Source organism: Seriola lalandi, unplaced genomic scaffold, assembly GCF_002814215.2.
Source record: "Seriola lalandi dorsalis isolate HSWRI2012SDOR001 ecotype SW California unplaced genomic scaffold, Sedor1 jcf7180002054377, whole genome shotgun sequence".
NCBI lineage: Eukaryota > Metazoa > Chordata > Actinopteri > Carangiformes > Carangidae > Seriola > Seriola lalandi.
Genome location: NW_019524930.1, coordinates 833,328 through 845,933, shown reverse-complemented (window position 1 = coordinate 845,933; position 12,606 = coordinate 833,328). Strand labels below are relative to the sequence as shown.

General features: G+C 41.1%; 1 protein-coding gene across 2 annotated transcripts; it reads left to right on the top strand.

Annotated features, from left to right (window-relative positions):
* The first annotated feature begins 687 nt into the window (after nt 1–687).
* adcyap1b (adenylate cyclase activating polypeptide 1b) lies at nt 688–6,867 on the top strand. Of its 2 annotated transcripts, XM_023408984.1 has the most exons (5): nt 688–986; nt 1,368–1,472; nt 2,435–2,569; nt 2,958–3,062; nt 3,714–6,867. In XM_023408984.1, the coding sequence occupies exons 2-5, from the start codon at nt 1,369–1,371 to the stop codon at nt 3,895–3,897; spliced, it is 528 nt and encodes a 175-aa protein (XP_023264752.1). In that variant the 5' UTR covers nt 688–986; nt 1,368; the 3' UTR covers nt 3,898–6,867. The 2 variants fall into 2 exon arrangements, with proteins under 2 accessions (XP_023264752.1, XP_023264753.1); XM_023408985.2 differs by lacking the exon at nt 2,958–3,062 and having other exon boundaries at nt 689–986.
* Nucleotides 6,868–12,606: the final 5,739 nt, after the last annotated feature.

Genomic DNA, 12,606 nt, shown 5'->3' with positions numbered 1-12,606 from the left:
TTGGCCATTAAAGCCACCACCAATCCTTACCCCCCCCCGCGATAATATCCAATGAGCAATTATTGGAAATGATTAGGAAAAGTGACTGTAAAGTCAGAAAGCCGCAATTCGAGAGGATTCATTTCAGCACCGGACAGCTCCTGACTCCCCGGAGGCCTTGAACTTGGTCAGCGGAAGCCTGATTCCCCCTTCCATCAAAACCAGTCACATGAAACCACCACCACCAGCGAAGACGATCACTTCCCAGTTTAGTCATAATCATAAAAGCCTAATTGGACTTATTGATGACGTGTGTGTGTGTGTGTGTGTGTGTGTGTGTGTGTGTGTGTGTGTGTGTGTGTGTATGTGTGAGGGGGGAGGGCTGGGCAGTCGCGGTCACGGTGACGAAAAAGAATTGATTTGTATTTGTCCTGTGCAAAGTTCAAGAATTCATGTGTGTGCATTCACAACCATTTCTTTTTTAAAGAAGAAAGTTTGGAAGTAAACTTCAATCTTAGGAGGGAGGTGGGGGTGAGTCTGACAGATGCATCGATGAGGAAGGAACTGTAGGCCTACTATTATATTCCGGGAGGAAGACTTGATGACGTCTATAGCATCCTTAATGTGACTTATTGGAGGGGGGAGGAGGAGGAGGGGGGGGGGCATGGCTTACGATACATGGATAAAAATCCAAGGCAATCACAGCACAGGACAAAAGTTTAGAGCAACGATATGTAGACGAACATACAGCGCACCTTCCCACCGAGTTTTTGTTTGCCTGCGCGACTAGTTGGGTCCTTTGAATTGTACATAAAAGTGAGCTAGACTGTACTGAGGGGAACATAAGGAGACGACGGAGGCGCTTCAGCCAGGAAAGAAGTGCCGTGAGAAAGATACCGTCTCTCTCTTTCTCTCTCTCTCTCTCTCACACACACACACACACTATACCACAGCCGCGCCCGGATCACATCCTACAGCACAGCGCTCTCCCTGCTCTCCTGCTATAGGTATGTGCTTTATCTGCAGATTGACGGGGAGCGAGATAAAGTAATGGAAATAATTCTTTTTTTCCCCCTGCATGGAGATCTGGTGTTTTTTTTTAATGACTTTGGCTCTGCATGCAAAGGATTCGATGTGAATACCACAGTTAAACTTTTACGAAACGGGAGGAATAAAACAGAGAAATCTTTTTTCTTTGTTGTTGTTCTGAGCAAACGGACGCTGCGTTTATCCAGTTAATTGAAATTTATATTCGATCCAGCTTTTTGTTGTTGTTTGTAATTAGGGAAGTAGCACAGCATGTGGATTTGATAGAACAAAGAGTGAGCATGTTGTTTCTATAGGAGTGACTAACCTGTTTAATGTTACTGTTTTTCATATTCTAACAGCATGGCCAGTTCGAGTAAAGCGACTTTAATCTTGCTCATCTACGGAATCTTAATGCACTACAGCGTCTTCTGCACACCTATCGGACTAAGTTACCCTAAGATTAGGTAGGTGTTTGCGCTTCATGCAGCTTTATAACCTCATTTTTGCCTTTATTCATTTATCCATTTTAAATGCAGCTGAAATCCATTTACTTAAATGATGGCATTGCATTGTGATTAACTATGAAGTGATTGGATTTGTACATTTTGTTTCAAATAACTGTGTGTAATTGCGCACAAACCATGCGCGCAATTTTTAAACTGAGAATTGAGAAGAATAACAAAAGGAAATATTTCAACACACACAAAATGCAAATCTCGTGTGGAAAATGGTTATGGAGATTGCATGGAAGTCTCTGTCCAGTGGGACGGTTCACAGAACTCCCCTTATTAAAAATGAGAGTGCAGTCAATGCAATGGATAGCCCTGGGGATGACGGTGGACTGTCGTCACCAAGGAGAGGCGAGGCAAAACGAATAGGAGAGCTCCATGCGTTTAAGGTTTATTCTTCTTTTTCTGAAAAAAGCATATCCATAATTTGGGCGTGGTTCTTTCGTACTGATTCTAATTTTTTTTCTCTGCTGATTGCAGCACTCTTTTAATGAAAATGTTGGCTCCACGCCTACACTAAGCGTGATCATTTTCACACCCATTGTTTCGATCTTTAAATAATTAATGAGTCTGTAGCCTCTGTTTAGAGCAGAAGCACCAAGTTGGAATTAAAAACATATTTTAAAGATTAAATAATGAATTTAAAGATAGAAAAATAAAGCTGTACACATTTAACACGTTTCAAAACATTATCGTCATTATTATTATTATTGGTCAAATTTAAATAATTCGTTTTCTAGTTTTATTTAAAAACACCCTCACGTTCTGCTTGGTATTTCGTTTACTTTGCTCTGTCTCTAATGCATTTTAACCTCCCACTGATTTTAGCAGATGCAGACATTTTGGCATTCTTTCACTCCTGCGTCCCACTTGTGCACAGATCAGATTTGTGATGAATGCTCCTTCCTCTTCTGCAGACTTGAAAACGACGCCTTCGATGAGGATGGGAATTCATTATCCGACATGGGTTTTGATAGCGATCAGATTGCTATACGAAGCCCACCATCCCTAAACGACGACGCGTACACTCTATACTACCCAGCAGAGAAAAGGTAAATGTGCTTCCACATCACAGTTTAAAGCCTTTATAGAGCTGGATTCCATTCTGATGACTTTTTTGCTGTTTGCGATAATGTTTGCTTGCTTTGTTTTTTTTTTCTCCCAGAGTTCCTCATGTTATTTGTTCAGTGTTATTTTCATACGGAGTAGCCTAAAATGTTGTTTCCAATACTGTTAACACTGAGGAGAAAAAAAGGTTGGCACATACGGAAGGATGTAGCCTGTGTGTAAAACGGCTCTGAGGCTGCGATTTAATGCACCTGATGTGATTTTGGAGCTGAGGGTGGGTGGGGACATTTTAGGCTACTTTTGATCATTTTGTCTGCGCTTTTTTTTTTTAGTCACTGATGATCTATGTGTTTTGGCGTTTTATCATCTCAGACCAGAAAGGCATGCTGAGGAAGAATTAGATAGAGCCTTGAGGGAGATCCTGGGTCAGTTAACAGCGAGACATTATCTGCATTCTCTGATGACAATTCGTGCAGGGTAAGGGCATTTCTTATAAGCGTTCACCTGCAGTCATCTTCTTTTTTTTTTCTTTTTTTTTAAATGTTCCTCAGCTGCACAAGTTCCGGCTGCTGAATCACTGTCTGTCATTTTATGTGCGTGTTTTTTTTTTTTTTATCTCTCCATGTAAAAAACAAACAAAAAAAATCGTCTTGATATTTTCATTCCACCTTTATGTTTTGTGTTTCTTTGTTGTGGCGTGGCACTGCGTTCATCATTAACGAATGAGGGTCAGTTTCCTGAGACTAAAATACACTGCGGTTTATTTATATGTGATTAATCTATAAATTGATTTTTTTGTTTGCCCGAGCATTGTTGAAAAATCCTGCGTCACATTATGCAATGGGCTCTGAATGAATAATTAATAACTTTTCTAAAACCTTTAAATCACTGTTTCTTTTACACTTTCCTTGCTTGCCGCCTTGATTTCAAACGAAAAACAGGATGAAAGGCCCATAAATGCATTATTAATGACTGTAGGCAACTTTGAATCATGGCAAGAAGGAGAGATTATCAAAGCTGGTGTAAAATGAGAAAGAGCAGGAATCTGTTGAGCAGTGGAAGTGTGCAGCTTTAACTAATATGCTGTTTTATTTTTTATTTGTTCTTTTGTTTGTTGTTTTTTTTCAGTGAAGACAACAGCATGGAGGACGAGTCAGAGCCCTTATCAAAAAGACATTCAGATGGGATCTTCACCGACAGCTACAGCCGCTATAGAAAGCAGATGGCCGTGCAGAAATACCTGGCAGCGGTTCTGGGAAGAAGGTACAGACAGAGAGTTAGGAACAAAGGACGTCGACTGGCTTATTTGTAGCGTTGTTAAAGCGCCCAAACTGCCCTCCTGTGTATATACATCCAGTCGTTAAATCAAAGTCATTCAGATATATCTGACCAACCAGTGGATTGCGCCTGTGTTCTTTCAACATGTATTTATGTATGAAGTAAAGCCATTAAAATGAATATTTTAATAATAATATCGTTTTTTTTCTTTTTGTACAAAAGCACTTGATACCGCACAGTTATACTTTGTGGACCAATATTTTATTTTCATGTTCAGATGTTGAAAACAAAACAAAATGACTAAAAAAAAAAAGGAATTAGAAAAAAGAAGATAATTGTGCACCTTCAACGTTATGCGCTTGAAATCTTTAAAGGTCATCTACATATGCAGAAAATAAATAGATTTTAAAAAGACAATCAAAGTATTGAATGTTATACTTATTTTTGTAACCAACGTTCTATTTTTTTAGTGTTGTTTGTTTTCCAAACAGGCCCAAAGAAGCAGTGAGCATGCTATGTGAGGCATATCCGGCTTATCCTAAATGATAGATGTTGCCCTTGTCCACCTTTCTCCACGCTCCCTTAATGGGAGCTCTGTGGGTTTGTATAGCTTGCTGCCCCTCCAGGGGAATTCAGATGGCTTTTGTTGTACAGCCTCTCATTTGGTGGTTAACTGATTGACTTACACGCTCATTTGTGTAACTGGTGGTGGTAAAAAAAAAAAGAAATCCAACCCCTCTTTTAAACAGAAATTTCATCGCAGGCTTTTGAAAGGGCATCACTGCCTTTCCTAAAGATGAAGGAAGCACTCAAGTTGCTGTTCACAGTATGCGGCAAACACTGCTTGCTCACTTGCCTCAAAGTCATCCACTGTAGGAGATCAATCGTGCTCGACAGGACTGTTTAAAGAATGTTCCATATATGTGTGTGTTTTGTACAGTATCGAAAACGACACAGTGCACATATTCATCTCAGTGTTGTCTGTGTTCAGTCAACAGAACTATTTGGAAGAATGTGCTTCAACTGTTGATTGTATTTGGGCAGCACTAGGCTACATATACTCAGAAAGGACCCAGAACATGTAAGAAGCAGGAGATGAAGCATTTTTTTTCTTTTGAAAAGAGGTGGAGAGGAAAGGTAGCATCTGAGTTCCAGCTAGGGATATTTAATTCATATTTCTTATTTATTGGTGCATGCACACCTTTCTTATTTTTTGCTAAGACACTGCATGCCATCATGCTTTTTTTTTTGGATTGTCCTATTTGGGAGGTGGGCTGTGCTAAGCCTATTCCAGACGTGTTTGAAATGTGGAGGAGGAGGGCTAGATGTGGTGGAAACTGGTACTGCACTGACTTGTTGAATTTTTTTACCTCCCCTGCTGCTTGCATTGTGGATATCATAAGGCAAAACACTGGACTCCCTTTTTTTTGCTGATTGCCTTTGTCCTCGTAGCAGTTTTTTAAAGTTTCTTTTGCTTCTAGATCACCGTGGTAAATTGTTGATATGACAGTGCTGTGATTCAGTTGTTAAGACGAAGCTGATCTGTGTTAGATATGTACTGGTTGGTACTGTGCAGTGAGGATGTGACAAAGAGATGAGGAGAGTGTTAGGAGAGAGAGAGAGAGAGGTATGCATGGAGAGGAAGAGAGAGAGAGAGAGCAGGAAGCAAAGAGAGACTGTGTGTGTGTGTGTCAAAGAGAAAGCAAAGTAGGCTGTTACATTAGAGACAGGTTACAGCACCCATGAGCCAGAGAGAGGTTGTCACACCTGAAACGAATAGGAGGTGGGAGCTCCGTCACCGCCGCCTCACCTCACCTGCCAAAGTTAAATCAGGGTCAATGAGTCTGATGGAAAATATTGGACGTTGAATTCCCTTCACTTTGGTTTCAGCTGAAGCAAGATGCGAGTGAAGCTGGACGAGGCCACTCAATTGTTTCCTTCTCGCACTAGAACAGAGGTGAATGAAAAATTCAGCCCTCCGAGCAGAGGGATCTTCCCACTGACTTTTATTGGAGAGATATCTCATTTATTTATTCAATATTATGCAAATGCAGCTTTATGTACCCCTGCAATCCAATCAGTGGCCTGTGCCCCCCCCCCTAATAGAAACTATCAATACACTCTTCCTTCAATTTGGCTTTATCCTACAGGCTTTGTGTGAATGTGTGAGTGTGTGTGTGTGGATGTTTGCATACTGGTGCGCATTTGTGTTTATGTGTGAGTGTATTTAATATCCGTTTGTGTGAATGAGTGACTGAACGCGCACGTGGAGGTGGAAACAGCTTTTGGCTTTGGTGCCTTGCTTCGATGTGAGAAAAAAAAAAACAAAAAAAAAAAAAACAAAACAAAAAAATTCGCCACAAGTGACAGATGGCAATTTTAGTGGCCCTACAATGCTGCAGTCCATTAGCTTACATTGAAACTTCCTTTTACTCTGTTTAATTGCTCGGCTTAGTCTGCCCCAACAGTAGTAGAATTAGGCTTTCTTTTTAAAGCATGGCCAATGAGTTATTGAGTAAAAAAAGAAAAAATGAATAGGATGTATATGTTGATGGAGCAGGCAGTGTGTATGTGTGTGTGTGTGCATGAGTTTGGGGTGTTCAGTGTCTGTGAGAGTTGTGAACAATGACCAGTGTTTGTTATTGTTGATTATGAGGTGTTGTTGATTATTTTGATATTGGTCCATAATTTATTAATCCGAAAACAGCACCAACATATTATTTACAACTATGTGCATCACTATCTAGAATAAAAAGGGGTTCAGAAGAAGTAAAAGAGATTTTGTTCAGATCATAGAAAATGCCTGTTGTTGATATTTCTGAAAGCGCCAAACGCCTTACTTCAATGTTTAATCTCTTATCTATCTGAAAACAATGTGTTTTAAAGGTGAACATTAGTACAAGTGACATCGTTATACACACAGGAGTCCTTATATGGGGTTTTACGTTTCTCAATGTTATGAAAGTGTTGTAAGATTTGTATGAATAAATTTTTGTAAACAACATTTTCTAATCAATGTCTAATCTTTGAAATACATCATCTGTAAGGTCGCACATATGTTGTAAAAAAAACCAAGACAGCGCAGCCAAAGACAGAGAGCTATGACACAGATCCTGACTACAGACCTTTTGTTTGCAACTTACATCAGAATCGAGCTTAAATCTTCCGTCATAAGTTGAGTTTACATGATCACCAAGGGCCACATATTTGTCTGAGCAGAGGTGTTCTCCCGAAACAAACACAAACCTCAAGTCATATTACAGAAATGAAAGTGAAACATCCTTCAGCAGCAGCTCTGCTCTTCTCCACTGGGTTAAAGTCCTATCAAGTTAAATTTATCTTTCCAAAGCCAAATCAACAGACACGAAACAACAAATCTGAGAAACCCACAGCACTGGGCACTTTGAAGATTTGGTTTAACCTGTCAGCAAGCGGCACTTTGATTGCATCATAAACAAAAAGCAAAGCGAGGTGTATCTGGTGGTCTTTTATTGATCAGTCCTTGTCACATAATGACATTTCCAGGTGGATTTAGAATTTCAACCTACAGCTTATGAAATGAAAATGGGGTAAATACGCTTAAATAAATGCACCTGTAATTCAAACCGAAGAACCATCCACCGTCTCCAAGGAGCTCGTCAAGAAAAGCTACGACCCTGCACTGAACAGCAGAGCTCAGAGATATTCCCTCCTCCTGGAACCGCCTTTCTGTCTTTCTACTCACTCCATCCTTGGCCTTGGAAGTGCAGCTGTGTCCCACGGGAGAGGAGGATGGGTGTGGCAAAGGAGTGTGTGTGTGTGTGTGTGTGTGTGTGTGTGTGTGTGTGCGTGTGGGTGTGTGTGTGATTTGATCTTCATCAGCCAGCAGGAGTGTGTGTGTGAGTGAGTGCACATGCACCAGAGCTCGACTAACCCAATCAGAGAAATGTTGCATGGCAACGGTCCACAAAGGGACACGGTTATGTATATGTATGTGTCAAGTGTATTTGGATGTGTGGAAAGGGAGTGAGATAGAGGGATTGTGTGTGTGTGGTTGTGTGTGTCACTGTGTGTGTGTGTGTGTGTGTGTGCGCGTCTATTTGTTTGCTCTACACAGGCAGACCTTGAGCAGGCTCTGCATTGGGATGGGGTTATACATTAAATCTTACATTTGTGTACACACACTCTCCCTGTAGAATAGAAGAAGTACTGATAGTCTCTCACAGATACTGTAATAACACCAACAGTCACTGGCACTGATGGTAAATATGATTAATGAAATCCAACAAAATGAATTAGCCACAAGAAACTGCCACACACTCACATTCTGAGACACACACCTTTGTTTCTTCCCTGAGGGAAGTGATTCATGGGAGTCGTCCTGTTGCTATGAAAAGCCTGACAGATTGTCAGTTGTCAGTGTTTGAGCGACCTGTGAGAGATAGGACGTCCCCATACTTTATTTATCCCTCCCTCCCTCCCCCCACTTTTCCTTCTCTTCAGCTGTCAAGACACAAAGCTGGCTTAGTCCTCTTGACAAGCAAAGATTCCTAAATTTCTTCTCTCACATTTTCTGTTTTTTACAAAAGATATGAAGACATGAAGCAAGCGAGTCAAGTGAAATGTGTTGTATGTTAAAAAAAAAAAAAAATGTATTCAGAAATAAATTTGATTTGATATTCACACCCTCATACGCCCACAAGGGGATATTGAGACAAGTGCTCCAATTTGTTTGCGCAGCATTAGGCTATACATGAGGGGCCACCCAGAGCCAACTTGTATATAATGTACATTAATGCCTGAATCAATAAAAGAACGCTCCTCCTTCCCCATAGCCCCACATCATCGCTCCTCTGTGGGACGCATCACTCCACTTCTTATCTCCCCATTAGTGTCTTCGAGCTGTTTTTCAATTGATTCTGAATTTTTCAAGACAGTGTGTGACTTGTTTTGTTGGCAGTTTCTTGGAGGGAAAATTGGAAGACGTCCAAAATTTAGAGCTGTGAAAACAGAGAAGAGTCATACACAGCTTTTGATCATATTCCCTCTGCCCTACTATTCCTCTAGACACGTCTTAATCATGTATATCGTGTTAGAGGGGGGAAGGGGAGGTTGTGTTCAGGGCTTTTCCTGTGGGGATACCCATACTTCCTCCCCCAGCACCACAGCCACACCCAGTTTTCTTTGTCACCATGGATCTGATGAGCGTGTCAAGCCAGAAGTGTGTATGCATGTATAATACAGATTTATTGCCTGTATGATTAACATTTCTGCCTTTCCCCTCAGTTGTGTGCGTGCATCCATCTATTTACCTACAACACAAACACTGCCCCCTCTTTCTCCCCCGCCGTCTCTCTTGCGTGTCAGGGTTAAGAATACAGCATTCACAAGAGAGGCCCAGACACAGCAATGATGCAATCACACATACCTCTTTGCATTTCACCTCATGAATCATTCAGTCGTCAAGTTTGGGGGGGGGGGGGGGGGGGGGGCAGTCTGGTCATGCCAGCAATGAAACCCTTGACTGTGGCAGCCCTGAAGTCCCCCACTCCCCTCTCCCTTAAATTCCATCTTGTGGTGGGCTCGGTCACATCTACCATTAAGCAGGAGGCACTCTCTGGTGAACAGCATCCCCTGTGGGAGCAGCGAGAGGGGGAGAGAGACAGAGGAGGAAGAAAATAGGAGATGTGGGCAAGGGTTTGCAGACATGGACCACTGATCAAGAGTTGCTTCTGGCTTAGAGGGAAACACTTTACCTGAGCTGCTTGAGTAATCATGGGTAACCAGAACTATCCATCATTTATTATGAGGTTATATCGCAAGGAAGGAAAATGACCATCTCAAATGTCATTTTCTCAGCTTCTGTATGTGTGTCTCCATGTAACCTAAAAAAAAACAAGATAATTCTTTGTTCATCTTGAAGGGAATTTTTGTGCCAGAATGTTTACATGTACAGGTAGCAAAACAAATATGTGGCAAAAATAAAAAACTATATAAAATAAAAGATTAACTGTAACAATATAAAAAAAACTAAATACAAATGTTCATTCATACAATGTATGAATGAACATATGGGGTGTTGATGACAATGTTACAAATTATAAATAATTAATTAACTGTACAAACTACAAGCAAAGAATTAAGGATGAATAGCATCATGCTTTTCGTCACTTAGAGAACAGAGAATATAATTATTCAAATAAATGATCATTAAAGTAAAAGTGTCAGTAAGTGACATTTAAGTGTCATTTTTTTTTTAGGCCAACACAACATAGCCTACATGTTTTAGCAAACAGTTGCCTATTTATATTTCCAGAAGAAACAAAGCAACATTAGCTTTCATTTGGAGTTTCTATCCACCTGATGAATGTAATTCCCATATTCACTCTCCTTTGAGCTCCGTTTCGTTCTCTACCAACTCCTGTGGGAAATATCTGGCTCCTTAGTTGTTCAATGCTCCATCATATTCACCAGCTAGTCCCAAACTTTGTCTGATGTTTGGAACTGAGTAGGTAGTGTACAGTATTATCAGTTTTTTGCTGAAAGAAAGCAGCTTGCTGCAGCGGGAAACAATGCTCACAAGCCTGAAAACAATATATTAATGTTGTGGGCTGTACAACCAAAACAATGGGCGGATAGATTTTCTATGAGTTTGTCAGTGCAAACAACCCCTTTCACATTACATGCAATCATTTGATCTAGTTTAATATAAAACATAATGATGATGAGCTTTAATGAATTTGTACAAGAAAATTAAAATAGCACCAGTTGAAGTCTTCCCTTAGATGCTCCAACTATCATACAATTACATTTTTTTTTTTTTAAAACTTGGGTTTAATACACATGGGTGCAGGTTTGCCTGATAGCACTTGTAAAGGATGAAGAAAGGATGCCCACAGAAAATAATGTGATGACCACATTACTAACAGCTCTGACGCCATCTGATTTGCCCTGCGGTGGTAAATCCAATCTAAGTGCTAAATCAAACATGAGCATTAAGAATAGTTTGCAAATACAGCCTCCATTTAAATACTATGCGCACTATTTCCCTCACATCTTATTCCATTATGGCTGAGGATCCTGAACCCTAATTTGTTAGCACGCATTTTTAACAAGCTTATCCTCAGAACTCCCATTCCCTCTAGTCAGTGGTAAAAACGGAGCTTGTGGCTCTGTGCTGTTTAACATCAAACACATTTCTTTAAAGCTGCCTTCTCCCAACGTGGATCTCCAAAATACATGAACAGAGAGCTGCTGTGTCCCGCGTGCTTCTCAAAATTTCTGTCGATAACAACGGCAGTGGGGGGGGGGGGGCGCACCAGCAGGTGGGCCTGCTGGCTTTTGAACTTCCTGGAGTGTGGGTGACTTGACTTCAATAGGAAGTTGTTGTATGAATCTCAAAAGTCAGCAGTTGAAGATATTTATTTATTTTTTTTTGGAAAGCATGTCACGGACTACAGCAGCCACACTTCACACATGCTGACCTTCAGAGTTCAGTGTGAGGTGAACAAACGAACACCTTGCAGCTTTACTGAGTCTTTTATTTTGCCTGTAGCTCAAACACTCATAGAGCTCATTCTGGATTGGGCGAGGCTGTGCAAACACTGAATAATGTATCACTGCCGGAGCAGTTAGGTGTGAAAACTCACTGAGATTAGTGAGAAGAAACATGCTCGTGCTCTTTTTATTCTCCTCTCCGTCTCTCTCACCTGCCTCCAAATGAAGAGGAGAGACAGCCTATTACTCCTTCCCCTGCAGATATCCACTGTTGCATCTCTTTCCACATCATTCACCCTCGCACTTCTCTAAAGTTGTGACATCTTTCCTGAATGAGATGAGTGTTAATGAATGGAGAACAGTCGAGAGTAGAGGGAGACGCTTGTCAGGTTCAGGCTTCATGGGTTATATGCTCATGAGAGTCAAATTTATACACTGACACACAGCTTGTGGTTATGTTATCTTGCTTCTTTGCTTTTAATGAACGCATTATAAGTGTGTGTGTGTTTGTGTGTGTGTGTATTGTGGTGAGGAGTGCCTTAATATGTCAAAAATATTGGCAAAGACTGTATAATACATGGAGATGTACTAGTTCTGCTTCTAAGGGCACAACTCTACACATAACTTCTATGAACAATGACACACAAGTGACTGAAGGAAAAGTTGCTGGAGAATAGAGAAACAGCTTTTTACAGCTTTTAAAAGAAAGCACATCAGTACAGTGATGTTATTTCAACATCTTTTGTTCATAATGGGAACGGTTTCTTGTTTTAACATCCTTGTATGGCCTTTGTAGAAGCATCTTCTACCTTCTTATAAACTTCTCACACTTTCAAGCTTTCACGTACAGAGATCCTAGAGATCGCTTCATCCCGAACCTCACATGCACGCCAAAAGGGTAAGCGTTCGCTTTGAGAGGCGGCGGCACAAAGCAGGCACAAGCTTTCGCTGTCTTTTTATACATATTCAAAACAAAAAAGGTACCGTCTGTCACCGCGCAACACGTAACTCTTCTGGAATTATCTGTGGCAACTCTATAAAAAGCCGTGCGATAAGGAGAGGTGTGAGTGGGAAACATAGGGAGACGAGGCAACCAACCAGGCTCTTCATTCACACCTGTGAGCGATATCCTGAGCTCCCTGGGGCACAGCATCCGGATTGCAGAGTACAGAAACAGCCTCTGTCTGTATCTCCCCGCAATTTCCCTTTTTTCCCCTCTTCCCCTCTGTTGGAGGGCTCCCCTCCTACATGGCTCTTCCCATCAGGG